Here is a 19688-nt window from a genome sequence, read left to right on the forward strand (position 1 = left end):
CATGAGTCAGGAGGAGTTCAAAATAGACACAACCCATGACCCCATACATTACAAGTGGTTTTAAGTTGCTCTTTTATGTTAAGAAATGGTCTAGAGATTTAAAGGAAGAGGCATTTAAAGGACACCTGAATACAATTGGCCTATGTGCAGGCAATTAGAATGCATGAAGTCATCGTCAGCACACAGCTATGTGCAGTATTTCATTTTCTCTCCTGTCAGCATGAAGCAGTGATATCAGCCAAACCACTGCACGTCTTTTTCCTCGAGGAGATTAATCCGTTTTGTTAACATTGACCAGCAATTGTGATTCGCCTCACATTTCTTGAAAATGCAATCAAATTATTTGAGAATATTTGCAACATGAAGACAAATATTTTTTTTTCCTAACAGATAATTTTGTGCAGTTGGCTCACTAGAATAAAATCAGCTTCTGCACAAAGTAGAATTTTTCTCAATTTGCCTAATTGAAAAAATCAGTTCAATTTATATCCAGTCGAGTAATAGTTGTTATATGCCTGAAGTCTTTGTGACTTCGCCAATTCTGAAAATGTCAAAAGTCAGAATTGCAATGGCAAAGTTACTCTTCAGCTCCTTGAAAATCTCAAGCTCTGAGAAGTAGAAAGGCAGGGTGAGGGGAGCATGGGGAAGAGATTGTGGTCTTAGAAGAATAAGGTTCTTCTAAGATTGTGGGGTTACACAAGTAGAAGTTACAGGAAAGAATCTACTGGTGGATACTACGCTCTGTGCCTAAATGTATTTCAGCCCCATGAAACAGTGCCTGTGAATTCTTTGGTATCGCAGTATTCTGATATGGTGGTAAAAGCTTTCCACCCAGATTTCTCCATGCACGTGGAAAACCCAAACATTCTAGTTTAGGCTTTCCAGGTACTGACCATATTGTTTTGGACAAATAAATAAATCTCTCTAAGCCTCACTTGCCTTATCCTATGTAATAAAAGAGAAACATGTAAATTGACCGTACCTCTGCTATGCTCACCAGCCAATCAGGAGTGAATATACAAATTAACCTGACAAAGATGGAAGGTTAATTTGCTTACACAGGCGCTGGGCGGAGAGCAGAGCGGGAGAGCCTGCGGAGAGTGGAGCGGCTTGGGGAACTTAGCTCCCCAAGCCGCCAGACAGAGAGCAGAGTGGGAGAGCTGGCGGCTTGGAGGACTTGGCAGAGCGGGAGGCCATGGGATGGAGACAGAGCAGGAAGGGAAAACCAAGAGGGTGGGGAGCACCAGGAATTTTGGGAATAGTAGTTCTGGTGGCAGCCCCAGGACCAGAAGCGAAAGCCCAGAGCAAGGGGAGCACAGGAATGCTGGGAATCATAGTTCTGGTGGCAGACGGATCTCCTAGGACAGTGGTCGGCAAACTGCGGCTCGTGAGCCGCTATTTGCCGCTCTGTTGACTAATGAGTTTGCCGACCACTGCTGTTAGGCATTACCCTTACCCAGAAGTTTTGACTTCAGGTTAAAGACATTAGTACATTATTAAAATGTTTTTTAAGTGTTTTTCCCTAAGGCAGCGGTTGGCAACTCATTAGTCAACAGAGCGGCAAACTGTGGTTCACGAGCTGCATGTGGCTTGCAAGCCGCAGTTTGCCGACCACTGTCCTAGGACCTAGACACTAGAGTAAAGTGAGCCTGGAACAAGTTACTGTTGCGGTGGGGGATGGAGAGAAAGCAAAGGTGAGAGACATAAGTAAAATCAGAGTGTCTAGGAAAAATTAAAGGGAAGATATTCTAAAACTTCTGGGAAATCTCCACCAATGAAGCAAAGAAAAAAAAAGTCTCTATTATTCTGTGAGCAACAAACCAAACTCAGTTGGGGTCTCAGACAATTCGCTCATATGATTGCAAAGACAGACAGAAACTCCTGGATTGGAGTGGGCTCCCCTGAGGGCTTCCAGATTGGAGAGGGTGCAGGTCGGGCTGAGGGACCTACCCCCCTGCCCCCCGCCCCGTGCACGAATCTTTGTGTACTGGGCCCCTAGTCTTTTATAAGAAGAATAATTATAGTACCTGCTTTATGGATTGTTATGAGGATTTCATGAGATGGTACTCTAGATATGTGTACTTAACCCAGTGCCCAGAGCATAATAAGCTCTGTAGTGAATGTCAGCAACTATTATTGTGAATAAAAGCAATATTTAAGAATAATTGATCAAATATATACTGCTGAGATAAAGTCTAAGGTATTTGTCTTCTGGCTACAGAATGGTCTCTTATTAGTGGGAGGAAATGACTGATTCTTATATAATTCTGGGCTTGGGCCTTTTAGAAGTGATGAAATATAGGAAGGAAATCTAGTCCTGGCAAACCAGAAATCTGGTGATTTTCCAGAGATGTTCTCTTTGTTAGATGAAAAAACCAAATATTTAGAACTCAAATTAAATGATGACCTGTGGCCACAGGTACTATTAAATTGTCTGAAAAAATCATAGTGCTCAAACAGAAAGAATATAGGTAAAATTTATTGGAAAACTTAAACTTGAGGGCCTTACTCTTTTTATGTAATCAATGACCATCGATTATATACTATGTCTAGTGGATAGTGACATCAGAATTACAAAAAATAAAGTATCATAAATAAAACAATATTTAAAATGTATTTGAGGTTAAAGGATGAATCATTGATGTTGAAAATGCCAGAAAAAGTTGTTATTTTGTCATTACTTTACATAATAGTATATTTCTAGATGGTTAAGTGTTTTTCTCTTTATTACAATTGACAGTAGCCTTATTTCTGTGATGGAAAATAACAAGAAAACCCCCCACCATGTTATAGATGCTAAAAATGAATATAAAGAGGTAAACTAATACCCCTTTTTATAAAAATGTTGGTAAAAAAAGGTCACTCTATTTTACATTCAAAGGTTTAAAACCCTCAAATGGTACTCTCATTTAGATCCAGGTCTCTAACTTTAAAAGATTTTTTTATTTCTTGGTAGTTCCCTGATCTTTTCTCTTGTTTGTTGTTGTTGTGTGTTTTTTGTTTGTTTTGTTTTTTCTTTTTTTAGAAATATTTTCTAGGTCTGCTGTTATCTTTCTTGAAGGATATTAAAGCTAATTTCATAAGATATTTAATCATGGATTTAGACTAGGGTAGAATAACATTTTTCTAACTTGCCACAGTTATTATATTTTCCTAGAACTTTTTTCCCCCCAATTTGTTACCTCTGACAGGATACAAGTCAAACACCCAATATGCTTGTGTTTTAAAAGGATATTGCCTTTGCCCCATTTGAATGACTAGTAAAGACATACCAGTCCAATAGGCAAAGTGAAAAGGGGTACCTTGAACTTTTGATCACAACTTCGAAGTGACTTCAAGAAAATCCCCTTTCTTGAATTCTAACTTTCATAAAATTACTTAGAAGAGTTTTCAGTTGGTCTGAATAGTTGATCTGTCCTAATAGAATGAAAATGCCTGGTTATTTTGAGGGTTTTATGACTATTAGATAATGAGAAGCGGAAAAAAAGTCAACGTGGCTTGTTGCATAAGTAGGATGAAGAATATTTTTTAAAATTACAAAGGAAATTTAAGGGCAAACATAGTAACACTTATGAACAGTCTTTGCTATTAGAATGAGTAATAATCTCGTGAGAAATGCTTGAACATTTCATGAGTTGGGATATTTATAACTAGAGTAATCCGAGTAAATAAGATACGCAGAGGGAATAATCTGACATTGATGGAGAATGAACTAGTTGATTTGATTGGTCTTTAGCATCTTAAAATTCACATAAAACTAGAACAGATGTTTCCTTTGCCTTTAGTTTTGGGTGCTTTGGGTATTGTCATTTATGTTTAAAAGAAAGAATTAGGACAGTTCCTTGCTAATGTTCTGGAAGCCTCACTTGCAGGGGGCCTTTTGCCAGGCCACACTGTCAAAAGTAGGCTTTTCTGTAATTGTGTGCTTTCCTTTTTATTATGCACTATATTTTTCCTTATAATTCTATAAAATAATTTCAAAATAGAAATTATATAAATAAAATGATTGCAACATTTCACCCTGTGCACTATGTAGGTTCTTGAAAAAGTATATAGCTAAAATAAAAGCAGGAACAGACAGGGGGTGGATACTTGAGAATCCTAGGAAAGCTGCCAAAACCTAATTCACACAGAAAAGACGTTTTTGTTGGTAGGAATGGGAGTGTTGTGACCTACACTGAATTATAACACGAAAAGACAAATCTAGAAGGTGAGAGCAGGAGTGAAAGTGCTGGGGAAATATGTAAAACTTTAGACAATAAATAAGTTAAAGAAAAAAGAAAGTGGTGGGGAAAATCAAGGTCACAATTTGCGGGAGCTAATGAAGATGGGAACTAGAGTGGGTATTTAATGGCTGTAGACTTCTTTATCCTTTTTCATATATATATATTTGTATTGATTTCAGAGAGGAAGAAAGAGGGAGAGAGAGAGATAGAAACATCAGTGATGGGAGAGAATCATTGATCAGCTGCTTCCTGCACACCCCCCACTGGGGATGAGCCCACAACCTGGGCATGTGCCCTGACTGGGAATCGAACTGTGACTTCCTGGTTCATAGGTCCACACTCAACCACTGAGCCATGCCCGCTATACATTTATCCTTTTCTTTTTACTTGTTCAAATGCTCTAGAAATACTTGTTAGTTCATCATAAATGACCCAATGTCTTCATAAACATTTTCTGATTCCTAGGATATCATTCATCTGACAGTATGGTCTAGTTATTGCCCAATTTCTGGGGGTTGGGGGGTGAAGAATGGAAGAGAGATGATCACAGATTAAAGAGGAAGATTTGGAATAACATTTAGTTTTTCTTTTGTTTACACCCTAGTCTGCAAATTCCATGCAAGGTATTGCTGACTAATTACTAGGAAAGGAAAAGTAAGTGTATTTCGTAAGTTATGTTAGGATAATTTGCTCTTAATAAGAATCTGTGCCCCAAATTACATTGATTAAAAACACACACATTACAAATCTGATGGGATTCTTTGGTTTATTTAAACCTTTCTCTTGCGGAGAACTTTCTTTGAAGGATCTGCACTAAGACGAAGCAAAGGCGTACTTGGCTTCCTTCAGAAAGTTTATTACCTTATGTGTCCGAAACTTGCAGCCATGTGATCAACTATTAAGCCTACAGAGTGCCAGATGCCTTTTCTGTTACCTGCCTGCAACTCCTCTCAGCACAATGGACAGGATTTGGCCAACTCTGATGAAATGTTTACTATTGTTCTGCTCTGGGGCTTTTCACACAATAAGTCTATGATGGTCCCTGTTTAGACTTTGCATCTTGTTTTTATAACCTGTATCCTTAATAATTGACCAGGTTCCTTCTCCAGTAGATTTAAAATATGTATTTTTATTGATTTCAGGGAGGAAGGGAGAGGGAGAGAGAGATAGAAACATCAATGATGGGAGAGAATCACTGATTGGCTGCCGCCTGCACACCCCACACTGGGGACTGAGCCTGCAACCCAGGCATGTGCCCTGACCGAAAATCAAACTGTGACCTTCTGGTTCATAGGTCGACACTCAACCACTGAGCCACACAGGCCAGGTGGCAGTAGGTTAATGATTTTAGAAAAAATATTTTTACTTAGCAAACTACAGTAGGTCCTCGGGTTACGTCAAAGATCCGTTCCTATGGCATGACATAACGCGATTTTCACCATAAGTCAGAACCCATCTACATAAGCACCTATGTCACTCACATGGAACACATACATAGCAGTAATGAAGTGAAACAGTAAAAAAAATTTAAAAGAAAGAGAACAATTCCTGACCTTTACTTATGGTAAATAAATAATAAAAAACATAAAGCACATATGTACATATGTCGAAATGATGGAACTTTTTAAAAAATAAACTAGAGGCCTGGTGAACAAAATTTGTGCATGGGGCAGGGTGTGGGGGGGCCCTCAGCCCGGCCTGCACCCTCTCCAATTTGGGACCCCTCGGGGAATGTCTGACATCCCTATCACAATCCAGGACTGCTGGTTCCGAACCACTCACCTGCCTGCCTGATTGCCCCTAACCGCTCTCCCCTGCGGGTCTGATCACCCCTAACCACCTCTGCCTCAGCCCCCACCACCATGGCTTTTTCCGGAAAAATTAGCATATTACCCTTTTATTAATATAGATGGGAGATGGCGACATAACCATGAAATGACGTACGTCGAGTCCAACATAACCCGAGGACTGTGTGTAATTTCAATTGCTGTGTGAGTTTTGCAGAGTGAGTTTTGCATGGAGGAAGACGTGGATTTCTCCAACTCTGTAATGTGAAGTGAAAAAACATTGCCTTAGTAAGCATTTGTAGATTTATCTGGATCATCTAATTTATAGAGTATTCCTCCCCTCCAATTTTTATGTGTTTAACCAGTTAACTACAACACGTCCAAAACAGAAACCATGATATTTTGAATTTAATTTAAAAAATCAATTTGCAATGAATATTATAATAAAAATAAATATATTACAATTTGGGTGATCTTGAATATTTTCAGCTGAAAATTCTCATGAAAAATGATTTTAAAGTTGGTCAGAGCTGCCACTTAGGGAAAACATATTTTTTTATAGACGCACATGCCATGTGGAGAAGGTCCTCCGCTTGTGTCTACAGATGCTTATGGCGTACAATGGGTTAAGAACTTAAGGGAAAGCCCTACAGTGAGTAGGTATTTGGAATCAGACCTGGGTTCAAATCCTAGTTCTGCTCTTCACTAGGAGTAGCTGTGTAATCCAGAAAAATATATTGAATTTCTTTAAACCTTAGTGGTCTCATCTTTAAAATCTCACATTATAGGGTTGATATGAGTATTAACTTAAATTAGATGTTGTAAGTAACATGTTTAACATACTATGTAACACTTCAGAAACAATAAGTGAGCCAAAACCGGTTTGGCTCAGTGGATAGAGCGTCGGCCTGTGGACTGAAGGGTCCCAGGTTCGATTCCGGTCAAGGGCATGTACCTTGGCTGCGGGCACATCCCCAGTGGGGGGTGTGCAGGAGGCAGCTGATCGATGTTTCTCTCTCATCGATGTTTCTAGCTTTCTATCCCTCTCCCTTCCTCTCTGCAAAAATATCAATAAAATATATTAAAAAAAAAAAGAAAAAGAAACAATAAGTGAGAGCTATTATAATAAGGAAGAGTATGAATGCCTCTAGATGTGATACATAGGAGTTCTCTATTGTCTGGACATTTTCTCCTTACAAAATAGAAAAAGGTGGCTTAATGTGGACATTACTGATGATAGACTTGGTTACACTATTGAGAAACTGTTTTTCTACCTCACATGTTGTCTAATACCTTCCTAAAACATTACTTGACTAGTTTGTTATCTCTGAGTGCTTTCGCATTCCTGAGATAGAACAGGTGTTGATTGCTGACTTTGTTGTGGAGATAAAGATAGTAAACCCCATTTGGCTTATCAAAAAAGGACTAACATCTATGTGCAGATGTCAGAGGAAAGCTATGAATGTGAAATTTCAGTGTCACAGTGGAAAAATACTTGCTAAGACATTAACATCATGGATCTAGTACATGAGATTTTCCATCAGCCAAAGTAAATTAAGATGGAAGAAAATAGGGAACTCAAGATTTTGACCTGATATAATATAATTATATAATTCTAAAATGTGTTTTTTTCTGTAATGGATCAATTCTGTAATTAATTAATTAAATAATTAATGTTTATCAATGAATTAACATAATCCTGTAAAAACTATTAATGCTATAATAAAATTTATTTTAAAATACTAATATCAGACTAAAATTTTTAGAAAGAACTAAATATAGAGTTGGTATAAGAAAATACCATTTTCTGCATGTTTGCAAATACAATTGATTAAGTAAATGCATGTCACATACAGATAGTTATGCATTTATTCTATTTTAGGAATAGTCTAGTGTTGTAGGTACTCTAAAAGATGCATAAAATCCAGGGAAATAAGACATAAACACATGCTACAGTCAAATACAAATGTTGTGTATGATTAAAGCTAAGTATAATTAAGTTTAATATATCACCCCTCACTTCCTATGCTTTGAGAACCATCTTCTGGAATTTCTATTAACCCATGATCTAAGTTGAAGTTGTCAAATCAACATTTGATGTACCATTCCAAAGAGCCTTAAGATCTTATAGAGAAAGTTATTTCAGATAAAAGGAATTCACATGTGGTATGGAGTCATAGGGAGTCACAATTCAATTTGGGAAGCCCATGTGTCTTAGCTGTGATGTGTAACAGGTCAAGAGTTAAATTTGAAACTTTCTATTCATCACCTCTTTTTTCTTTGGCTCGGGGCTGAAAGCAGCCCACTCTGCCCACAAACAAGCTGTGATGAAATACAGTAGGTCTGCTCCGAAGGCCTCTGGCTCCCATTACAAAGAAACATCTCTTCTTTGTTCCTCATCAAAGCACAAAAGATGCTCTAAAATTCCAAGGACAAATCACTGAATTAACCAGAAAACAGGATGCCAGGGTTAAGGACCACCTTTTTGTGTTTATGTTGTTCATAGTTAGGGTGCTGTAGAAAGTTCACACACACACACACATTCACACACACACACACAGTATGAGTTCACTTCAAAAAAGAAGCATGAATGTAGATTTCAAGATTTGTTGGAAGAATGGAATATTCGCTATCTGAAAGGAAACATCACACTGTATTTATTTTTCTATTATAAACCTAGTGTTTTGAAAAGCTTTCCTTAGTTTCTTAAATATGATTGGGTTCATAAAGGAAATTTACTTTCAGAAAACAACATCCCAGTAGTTTATCTGGAATGAGTCATGAAAATCTTGCTGCTTAGCTGTTCAGAGAAAGGTCTATTTATACTCTGAGTTCTAAATAAGCCCATGCACTAACCTTCTATATGTAAGGGTGTAGGCAAAATTTGTAGTGCAGCCCCCAGGATATTAGAGCTCCCTTCACAGCACTTTGAATCCTAGCTTTTGAGTTCAGTATATTTACAACATACCTGTTGGTTAAGTTCTTTTGCTCAGAGACTGACAGATCATCTGTAAAACATTCATCATGGAATGACTCAAAGGTGCTTCCCACAGGACAAGTTAGCTGCTGCTTTGTTGTTGTTTTGTCTTCTGTATTTTGCCTCAAAATATACTGTTTAAAATTTTGGTTTTGTAGTTGATCTGTTTTCTCCCAATTCTTTGTGCTTTTGTTCACATTCCTGTAAATGACTGACATTAAGAAAACAAAAACAACAATCTGCTTTTGAAAAAAAAGGGGCTATGGAAAAATAGAATTCCATATCACCACCCTCTCCCCTTTGCTTTTCCCGTTCGTTCCCTCTCTCCATTCCAGCCTCTCTCCAACCTTTGTGGGTTTCTCTGCACATTGTGACTTCCATTTGGTTCCTGGCAGCGTTTGAGGTTTGAATTTTCTGATGGAGAAAGAATCACTTTTAAAAAAATAAAAAGTTTTATTTTACAACTTTAGATTCACAGAATTGTTGCAAAGATATTACTGGGGGTTCCCAAATACTCCACACCGTTTCCTCTATAATTAGCATCTTACATTAGTCTAATACATTCATCATAATTAGTAAACCAATATTGATACATTATAATTGACTTAAGTTCATACTTCAGAGTTCCTTGATTTTCCCCTAATGTCACTTTTCTGTTGCAGGAATCCCACCCTGGATGCCATATTACATTTAGTTGTCATGTGTCCTTAGTCTCCTCTTGGCTGTGACGGTTTTTCAGATTTTCCTTGTTTTTTTATTACCTTGATAGTTTCAAAGATTATTGGTCATGAAGTTTATAGAGTGTCTCTCATTTGGGATCTGTCTGATGTTTTTCTCATTATTAAACTTGGGTAATGTTTGAAGGGAGCAAGACCACAAAGGTGAAGTGCCTTGCTTATCACCTCCTATCAAAGATACATCCTATAAACATGACTTATTACTGTTGATGTTGACCTTGATCATTTTGTTTGAGATATTTGTCAGGTTAGAATCACATTTTCACTTTTTCTTGAAGACCATCAAGGCATTTTTCTGAAGATTTTAATAGTACATTAATTAAAGCTATAAGGAAGCAAACTGGAACTGATCTTTTGTTTTTTTCTTTATTGGTGATGTTGTAAAGCTGCAACAAGTTTTTAAGTAGTTAGAAAAAATATAATTTCATTGGTGGTAAAAACATCTAATCTTTCTTTGTGTTAGGTGGGAATGAGATCCCGAAACCAGGGTGGTGAAAGTTCATCCAATGGGCATATCTCTTGCCCCAAATCCTCCATCATAAGCAATGTTGATGATAAAAGTCTCTCAGAAGATGCAAAAAAGAAGAACAAATCAAATAGAAAGGAAGATGATGTCATGGCCTCAGGAACTGTCAAACGACACCTAAAACCATCTGGAGAAAGTGAAAAAAAGAGTAAGAAATCCTTGGAGTTATCCAAAGAAGACCTTATCCAGCTACTCAGTATAATGGAAGGAGAGTTGCAGGTAGAGTCAAATTTTTTAAACTATTGTGTTTCTAGTTTCTAAGCTATAAAATAAGAGACTATGAACCTGTCTGTCTCACTGAACTACTAACTTTATGGGGAAAAGGGCTATGTTTTTCTTATTCATTTTTAAATCCCTACTGTCTGGCATCAGTTTGCACTGAATACGTATTTGTTGAATGAAAAAATAAATGAATAGCTGATTTCATGCTTCTTTAGAAGCAGAAAATTTCTTCATATGAGTTTGGTAATAATTTAACACAGGTCCCTATACTTAATAGTAGGTAATCTAATTTAATTAGGTAGCTTATTTAATTTACCCTTTGACTGTGGTTGAAAATCAGAAAATTCATGATTATTAGAAGACCAAGATCAAGTGCCACTTTTGATTTTTTCCAGAAGGTAGAGCAAAAGAGAGATCAAGAGATAGAGGAAAGAAAGAGGGAGAAAGGGATGGAAAGAGAAAGAAGGCTTTGTTTAAACCAGCCTTACACTTTTCTTATTTTTGTAAGTTTCAGCTTAATGTCATAGGATTTGAGATGCACACAAATAAGCAGAACATTGCGTTCTGCTTATTTGTAGTAGTAAGACCTACTACTTTCACAAAGTATTTTCAAGTCTATTATCTCATTCAATATCAATAAAAATGTGGGTATCATTATCTATCTATCTATCTATCTATCTATCTATCTATCTATCTATCATCTATCATCTATAAAAGGCTAATATGCTAAGTGTCCGTCCGACTGGTAGCTGTGATGCGCACTATCCACCAGGGGGCAGACGCTCAATGCAGGAGCTGCCAAGCTGCAGTGACTTCGCAGCAGTGGTTTTCAGGTGACGCACCCCAAAACCAGAGAGAAGGGAGCCCATTTCCTCGCAGGGCCATGCAATTCCACCTTCGGCTGGGGTTATGTTGTTGCTGGGGCACTGTGGGCCCCAAATCTGGTTTACTGCACACTTGCATTTGCATTACACAACCTGTATGACAGCAACTTTGCAGAGTGCCCTTTCACAGTCCGGGACCTCTCGGGGGATGTCGGAGAGCCAGTTTTGGCCCGATCCCCGCAGGCCAGGCCAAGAGACCCCACCTGCCGGAGGGACCCCGCTCACTCCACTGATACCCTTTGAGCCATGGCACTACCCCAAGTGTGGCTGGCTGGGGAGGGACCATGGGAGGTTGGCTCCAGGGCATGTCTGGCCCTTCTCGTCCAGTCCTGCCCCACCGGCCACCTTCTAATTAATTTCCTTTCAATGTGCACGAATCCGTGCACCAGGTCACTAGTATTTTATAATGAGGAAACTGAGGTCCAGAAGGGTTAGGGGTTTGTCCAGATCTCATCTTAGGCCTCCTCCTTCTTGGTCCAGTGCTCTTTCCACAGCCTGTTCTCACCAACCTTCTGTAGCTACCTGAGCCATGTCCCCCATTCAGTGTCTGTTCTTAAGGACCCAAGAGGGAGTTGGGATTCTTCTGAGTACCTGAGCTCTGGACAGTTATGTTTCTGGAAGTGGGTAAACCATAACTTCTTTTTCTGGTCTGTGTTGGGTGGGGTGTTGGGTGGGGTGGAGGAGAAGATGACTTAAGAGTGGAGATGCTATTTTCCTTTTTGTTTTTGTTAGGCTCTAGGGCAATGATTTTCAACCGGTGTGCTGGAAGAATTTTTTAAAACATATGATACCTGACTATTTAGTCAGGATCATTGACCTCGGTTCCTTTAAGATTGTCAGGTGAAAAAATGACAACAGCCAACACAAACAATAGCTGTCCAGTGTAAATGAATCAAAATTATAACTATTTTTTTTTCAGATTGACAAAAATATATTTTTTGGCATGCAGCAGAATTTAAGTAATTACTTTATGTGTGCCATGAGATGAAAAAGGTTGGATACTAGGGGAATACTAATGATTGTTTGAGATAAATGTTTGTTTGGAGCTGTTAGCATCAGAGGTATTATTTTCAACCTACCCTAATCTGTTCCTGTTCTCATCTGTGTGTGCACATAGATAAGGAAACCCCTGGGGTGAAGAGAAATAGAAATTACAAAACTCAAATTTAAACAAACAAACAAACCTGATTGGGCTTACCATTTACCTTTGGATAAAAATCATATTTGCATTTCACAGCAAAAGATGAAATTTTCCAGAGCACCACCATTACTAAAAATAGCTTCACCACTCTCAGAAATGTGGTTAATGTTTTCTCTATTAACATTTATTGTGTAAGGAGGCAGAACATATTATTTCAACTTTTTAAGCTGCCCCCAGCAGATGTTATTGACCTGAGTGGAAGGTACAATGGCTGCTTTTGAAATCACAAAACAATGTCACTTCTCTCCAGGCGGGGTGGCCTGTGTGGAGTCGGTGGCTCTTCCAGACTCTAATTTCTGCAAAAGGCTGTTATATCATGGTGGATTCTGAAAGGCATTTAAGGTTCATGTGGCTTTTATGTTCATTGTGTTGCCAGATATGAATCCATAGCCTGGACTTTCAAATACAGGGTGAGGTACACATAGGTTTACAGTTCTTTGCATGGAAAAGAATACAATAATTAATAAATAATAATAGAATAAACTCTGTGTTTCATGTATTCACAACTGTAAACTTACTTTTGCCCCACCCCTGTATAGACCCACATACCTAGGACATCAAAGAAATTAGCAAGAAGACTCCAAAGAAATACATTTTTCTCTCCATTAATTTTTATGAATACATGATACCTTAGCTTACACAATAGATGTATTTCTGAGCAGTAATAAGTAAGTAAAAAGTGTAAGATACTTATGGGGAGGTAGTGAATGAAAAGAGACATGAAACACCTGATATTTTAAGGAATTCCATGGTGCATTCATTTGCAAAGCAAATAATTCATCCTCCACGTACTTATATGTGCTCACATACATATGTAAGTATGTGTACTTGTAAATGTAGATTGTGCAATATTAGACTTGTTAAAAATGAGGATGTTCTTATATTTAGAGCTGAGGATATTTGTTCTTGTAGCCGACACTTGTACTTTATTAGCATTATCACATGGGTGGGGGGGTGTTGCAGTTAAGAGTGGGAGGCAGTTGGCATTAGCAATCATGAGTAGGCTGGTAAAAATGTGGCAGCTATGTGCCATGTTTGCCAGACTAAAGATAAGAAAACAAATCTATATAAAGATTTTGTATTGAGAGGAGAGGCAGGGATATGCCTTGTGAGGCAAGTTATCCCAGCTCAGGCCTATACTAGTATGCCATTTGGCTCGACATGTCTGAGCATTTAGTGTGTTGTCTCCTAGACTTTCATAGTCCACCTATCACTCTTCCTTTATAGAGTGGCCATACATGACTCATATACCCTTCCTCTGGAGGTGGTGTTCCAAGGTTCTATAAAATATTGGGACCGACTGGCATTTTGAGATATCTTATTTATCACTTTTATACTATACTAGAGGCCCAGTGCACAAATTTGTGCACAGGTGGAATCCAACTTGCCCGGCCCCAATTGGGGTGGATCAGGGCTGGGCCTGTCAGGAGGAGGAGATGACAGGAAGTTGGCCGACTGGCCCGCCCCAATTGGGGCCCGATCCGGGCCAGGCCAGCTGGGGGAAGGGGCCGCGGGCATTTGGCCAATGGGACCCACCCCTGATTGTGGTTGGGGGGCCGATTGGGGGTGGGGCTGGCCAGCCCCACTTATGATGGTGTGGGGGCGCTGATCTGGGGTGGGGCCAGGTGGGAAAAGGGGCTGCAGGAGGTTGGCCAGCCAGCCCTGCCCCCTATTGGGGTGGAGAGTGCAACCAGGGGTGGGGCAGCTGGGGGGGAGGGGCTACAGGAGGTTGGCCAGCCAGCCCTGCCCCCTATTGGGGTGGGGAGTGCAATCAGGGGTGGGGCAGCCGGCGGGGAGGGGCTGCAGGAGGTTGGCCAGCCAGCCTCGTCCCCTATTGGGGTGGGGGGGTGCAATCAGGGGCGGGCCAGCCATGGGAGGAGCTGCGGGCCTATCATGGTGGGGCTGGCTGATTGGGAGTGGGACTGGCAAGGGGGGAAAGGGGGGCATTTGGCTGACCGCTCTGCCTTTTATCGGGATGGGAGAGTCCGATCAGGGGCAGGCTGGCATGGGGGAGGGGCTGCAAGGTTGGCTGGCCAGCCCCACCCCCTGATCGGCTGGTTCACTAGCCACAGTGGACGTCATAGCGACTGATCGTTATGGTCATTATGGCCATTATGGTTGCTGGCTTTTTATATATATAGATACGTGAAACTGACGCTCAATGTATGTGAGTTGCCAGGGTTGCTTAACACTTTAGTTACATTTGCTCTAGATTTTCTGTCTTATCTCCCCAATATTATAAGCCCTAAATTTTCTGTCTTATCTCCCCAATATTATAAGCCCTCTTCTCTGTGTGTCAGCCTACTTCTCTGTCTCTCAGTCCAATGCCCATCCCACTGTATCATTTACACTCTAGAGATGTTCAAGGGTGGGTTCTTTTATATTTATTCTTCACTTTAGAATTTCTTTCAAGCAGTCTAATGTGAACTTTGAAGCCAAAGCCATTCTGTGAAAAGATAAAATCATTTTAGGTAAGAGAAATAGAGTTAAGAGAAATGTTTCACATCATGGAGGTGGAATATAATCTAAGCCATGACATTTGATTGTGATCTGGGAGTGAGAAAAATGGAAAGATAGCAGTGCCATATGGCCATGGGCTGGGTACTATACCAACTGGGGGGCTTCATATTCACTACTCTATGAGGGTTATGCCCTGAAGTTGTGCAACAGCTTAGCCTTGAGGGACTGGAACTGCTAAACAAAAGAAGTAGGGTGGCCCAGCCAGGGTGGCTCAGTGGTTGAACATTGGCCCATGAACCAGGAGGTCACAGTTCAATTTCCAGTCAGGGCACATACCCAGGTTGCGGGTTTGATCCCCAGTGGGGTCCCTTGTTTTCAAGTCACACCTTAGTAGATGGTGCAGGAGGCAGCCAATTCATGTATCTCTCTCATCTCTCTCTCTCATTCTATCTCTCTGTCCCTCTCCCTTCCCGTCTCTAAAATCAATAAAAAATAAAAACATATTTTTTTAAAAAAGAAGTAGGGTGACACACAGAGAAGAGGGGTTATAATATTGGGGAGATAAGAATAATATCAGGCCCTGGCTGGTGTTGCTCAGAGGTTAGAATAACATCAGGTCTGCCTGTAGGAGATGTACCCTGAAGTGACTTGGGGAAAAGGAAGAGATGGAGGCCCACACAGGCTTTTTATGCTAATTTCTCTTTCTCAGACTCCTTGTTGATCTCTTCATTCTCTCCAACTCTGTATCCAAGGTTCTGGACATTAGAGATAGTTCTGTAGATTTTCTGGTTCTAGTGGTCTGCCACCTGGGGAACCTATTGTTCCATCTATGGGAATTTGTTGAACCAACATTATAAACAGCATGACCTTTATTGTTAGCATTGGCATCTTGCAAAAATTTGCAAATTTGCTGTCCAGATATCCAGGGAACTCTTGAAGTGCACCTTTAATGGACATGTATTAGAAATGGAGTTGTCCTTCCCAGGAACCTTTGCATTTTAAGGTATCTTGTCCTGAACTGGTGATGTCGTGACCCTTGTAGACAAAAGCTTGTTGTTTCAGCACAGTGACTGGCTGGTGTTGCCTGCATAGAAATAGCAGGAATGGTTTTGTGTCATTGACTGCTTCCAATAACAAGTGCTTTTCAATAAATTGGAACATTTTTACTCTCTGGGTGAAAAACTGGTCACATATTTCCCAGACTAAGCTGAAAATAATAAAATAGAACACCCAGACCATTATTTAGGCACCATGGTTAATTTCCCTGTGTATTTGTCCAAAAATAGCACTTTAAAGAAGTCATTCAATTTTGCTGTACTAAAAATGACTAAAGTTCAAAGGAAATAGTACTGACATAAAAAACAACAACATTATACAGGAAAACTTGGCAGAAGGATATTCTTATAAAACTAGAGGCCTGGTGCAGGAAATTCATGCACGGGGATGTGTGTCCCTTAGCCCAGCCTGCACCCTCTCCAATCTGGGACCCTTCGAGGGATGTCCGACTGCCTGTAGGATCGGGCCTAAATGGGCATTCGGACATCCCTCTCACAATCCAGGACTGCTGGCTCCCAACTGCTCGCCCGCCTGCCTTCCTGATTGCCCCTAACCACTTCTGCCTGCCAGCCTGATCACCCCCTAACCACTCCCCTGACAGCCTGATTGATGCCTAACTGCTCCCCTGCCAGCCTGTTTGCCTCTAACTGCCCTCCCCTGCAGGCCTGGTCACCCCTAACTGCCCTCCCCTGCAGGCCTGGTCACCCCTAACTGCCCTCCCCTGCAGGCCTGGTCCCCCCCAACTACTCTCCCCTGCAGGCCTGGGTCCCCCCCAACTGCCTTCCCTTGCAGGCCTGGTCCCTTCCAACTGCCCTCCCCTGCTGGCCTGATCACCCACAACTTCCCTCCCTTGCAGGCCTGGTCCCTCCCAATTGCCCTCCCCTGCTGGCCATCTTGTGGCAGCCATCTTGTGTCCACATGGGGGCAGCCATCTTTAACCACATGGGGTAGCCATCTTGTGTGTTGGAGTGATGGTCAATTTGCATATTACTCTTTTATTAGATAGGATAGAGGCCTGGTGCACAGGTGGGGGCCAGCTGGTTTGCACTGAAGGTTGTCCCAGATCAGGGTGGGGGTTCCCTAGGGGCGTGGGGTGGCCTGGGCGAGGGACCTGTGGTGGTTTGCAGGCTGGCCACGCCCCCTGGCGACCCAAGTGGAGGCCCTGGTATCTGGGATTTATTTATTTTCTGTAATTGAAACTTTGTAGCCTTGAGTGCAGGCCAGGGCCAGCCAGGGTGGGCAGGAAGCTTGGCTTCCTCCATTGCCGGGGGCAACTCAAGCCTCCTGCTCTCTACAGCTCTGTGGCTGCAGCCATTTTTGTTGGGATTTATTTATCTTCTATAATTGAAACTTTGTAGCCTTGAGTGGAGGCCTGGGCTGGCCAGGGTGTGCGGGAAGCTTGGCTTCCTCCATTGCCAGGGAAACCCAAGCCTCCTGCTCACTCCATGGCCACAGCCATCTTGGTTGGGTTAATTTGCATACTTGCTCCTGATTGGCTGGTGGGCATGGCTTGTGGGTGTAGTGGAAGTATGGTCAATTTGCATATTACTCTTTTATTAGATAGGATGATTAAAAAACAGGATCCTGCCTTGGCTGGTGTGGCTCAGTTGGTTGGAGCATTGACCTGTACAGTGAAAGATTGTGGGTTCGATTCCTGGTCAGGTCACATACCTCGGTTATGGGTTTGATCCCAGGTCAGAATTTACAGGAAGACAACAGATCGATGTTTCTCTCTCTCTCTTTCTCCCCTCTTTCCCCTCTCTCTAAAATCAATAAGCATGTCCCTGGATGAGGATTAAAATAACAATGACAACACAGGATCCTAATTCTTTCTTTTTCTTAATGCAAAAAAAAAAATTTAGCTATTTTATGTAGTAAATTTCCTTGATGTATTCCACTTGAAAATATTTTTTTAAAAAAACCAACCTCAAACAGGTTTCATCATTTCCCCCTTTATCCTTTTAGTTAGTTCTCTTCCACCTGTGTATGAGGAGGCTCAGAGAAAGCTGGATACCATAACTTTGTATTTTCCAACCTAAGTCAGAGACAGAGTCATCCATACATTGAGATATCTACCTTCATCCTGGGAGACAGGCAGAAGAAGGTGTTGTATTTCAGAGATCATTTATGGGATAGATAATATGCCTGTAGATAGTTAAAAGTTTTCTCTTTTCTCTCCTTCTAGGGTTCCTAGCTATTTTCTTTAATATTGTTCACTAGTTATTATTTACCGCTCTACCACCTACTATAGGTGAGCCCTCTATCTGCTCTTCTTTCTCAACAAGAGTTCATTCATTCTTAGGGCATTATTTAATTAATTGATTGACCATACAGTATTTACAAAATGTTGCTGTGCTAGAAGTCTGAGGAATGCAAAAGTGAATAATAATAATACTCATAGCTAAAATTTGATGAGTTCCTACTATGTGCCAAGCATGGCTTTAGGCACTGATTATTACAGCAGTCATGAACAAAGTTTATGACCTGATAGGATAGATGAGAATGTATAGGAATGAATATTCTATAATCTATAGGATAATTGAAATGCAAATTATGGGAGTACATAGGAGGGAACGATTATGAAAATTTCAAAAAATGAGTAAAAACTTCATTGAAGAATTGGTCCTTGAAGAAATTGTTAGGTTTGGATGGGTAGAGATTAGTGTAGGGGCAGCATGAGCAGAATCAAACACAGAGTGGGTGGGAAAGTGTGGGTTATGTTCATCAGTGAACAATTTGACTCAGTGGGGAAGTATTTGGTGGAAGTAAAACTGTACCACTATTGGAGACTATAAACAGGACATCTAAAAAACAATAGTTAGAAGGGAGTGGAATGATGCAGAAGCCAAGAGAGTCAAGATTGTCAAGAAGAGAGGGGTGTGTCAGGCATATCAGCAAAAAGTGTTAGTTGGTTATAACTGAAGGGTGTTCATTGTGTTTTTGACTCTGAAGCTCATTGGGAACATTTGCCAGAGCAGTTTCAATGAGTTTAAGCTTATTTTCATTGGTTTGAGAAGTGAAGGGAAGTTAGAGAATTAGAGTAACATGTTTCTGTTGAAAATCCAGGAATTTAGAAAAAAAATTTTTATAAGAGTTATTCAGATTTTCTGTTTATTGTTGTTGTTTTGTTTGACACAGCCAAATATCCCTCCTCCATTATTTTTTTTTAACAAAGCAATAAATTGTTTGGCATGGCGTATGCCCTTACACATTTGTTGACCTCCTGCTTTGAAATCACCATGTTTTCCTCTACCTTTGAGTTTTAAGTGAAACATGGGATTATTAAAAAGTAAAAGGCTAAAACAGTGTGTCTTGAATGCCAAGCCCTGTGGGGAAGTGTAGAATCCAAAAGGTTTGGTAGTTGACCTTATTAGTGTTGACTTTGAGTCTTGATTTAGTTCCTGTCTGTATAATAATGGGTTGTTATGATAATTATTTTACAGATGCTGTTTGGAGAGCTTTGGATAAGAAAGGAGGACAGAGATAGGATACTAGCTAGAGGGAAACTCAGGTCAAGGGAGGGTTTTGAAAAATAAAAGAGACTTTACTGTGTTTATAGGTTAAGGGGTTATAGGACCCTAAAGGAGCAGAGTCAAGGATAGAAGAAAGAGC

General features: G+C 40.5%; 1 protein-coding gene across 2 annotated transcripts in view; it reads left to right on the forward strand.

The window, feature by feature from the left end:
- The window catches only part of FILIP1 (filamin A interacting protein 1), a 185766-nt gene that overhangs the window by 64228 nt on the left and 101850 nt on the right, over positions 1–19688 (forward strand). For both annotated transcript variants that reach the window (XM_080664014.1, XM_080664013.1), the window contains exon 2: positions 10191–10472. In XM_080664014.1, coding sequence (XP_080520140.1) covers positions 10197–10472 — 276 coding nt within the window. In that variant the 5' untranslated portion in view covers positions 10191–10196. The remainder of the gene's footprint in view (positions 1–10190; positions 10473–19688) is intronic.

The sequence above is a fragment of the Plecotus auritus genome, assembly GCF_963455305.1.
Source record: "Plecotus auritus genome assembly, chromosome: 4".
Classification (NCBI taxonomy): domain Eukaryota; kingdom Metazoa; phylum Chordata; class Mammalia; order Chiroptera; family Vespertilionidae; genus Plecotus; species Plecotus auritus.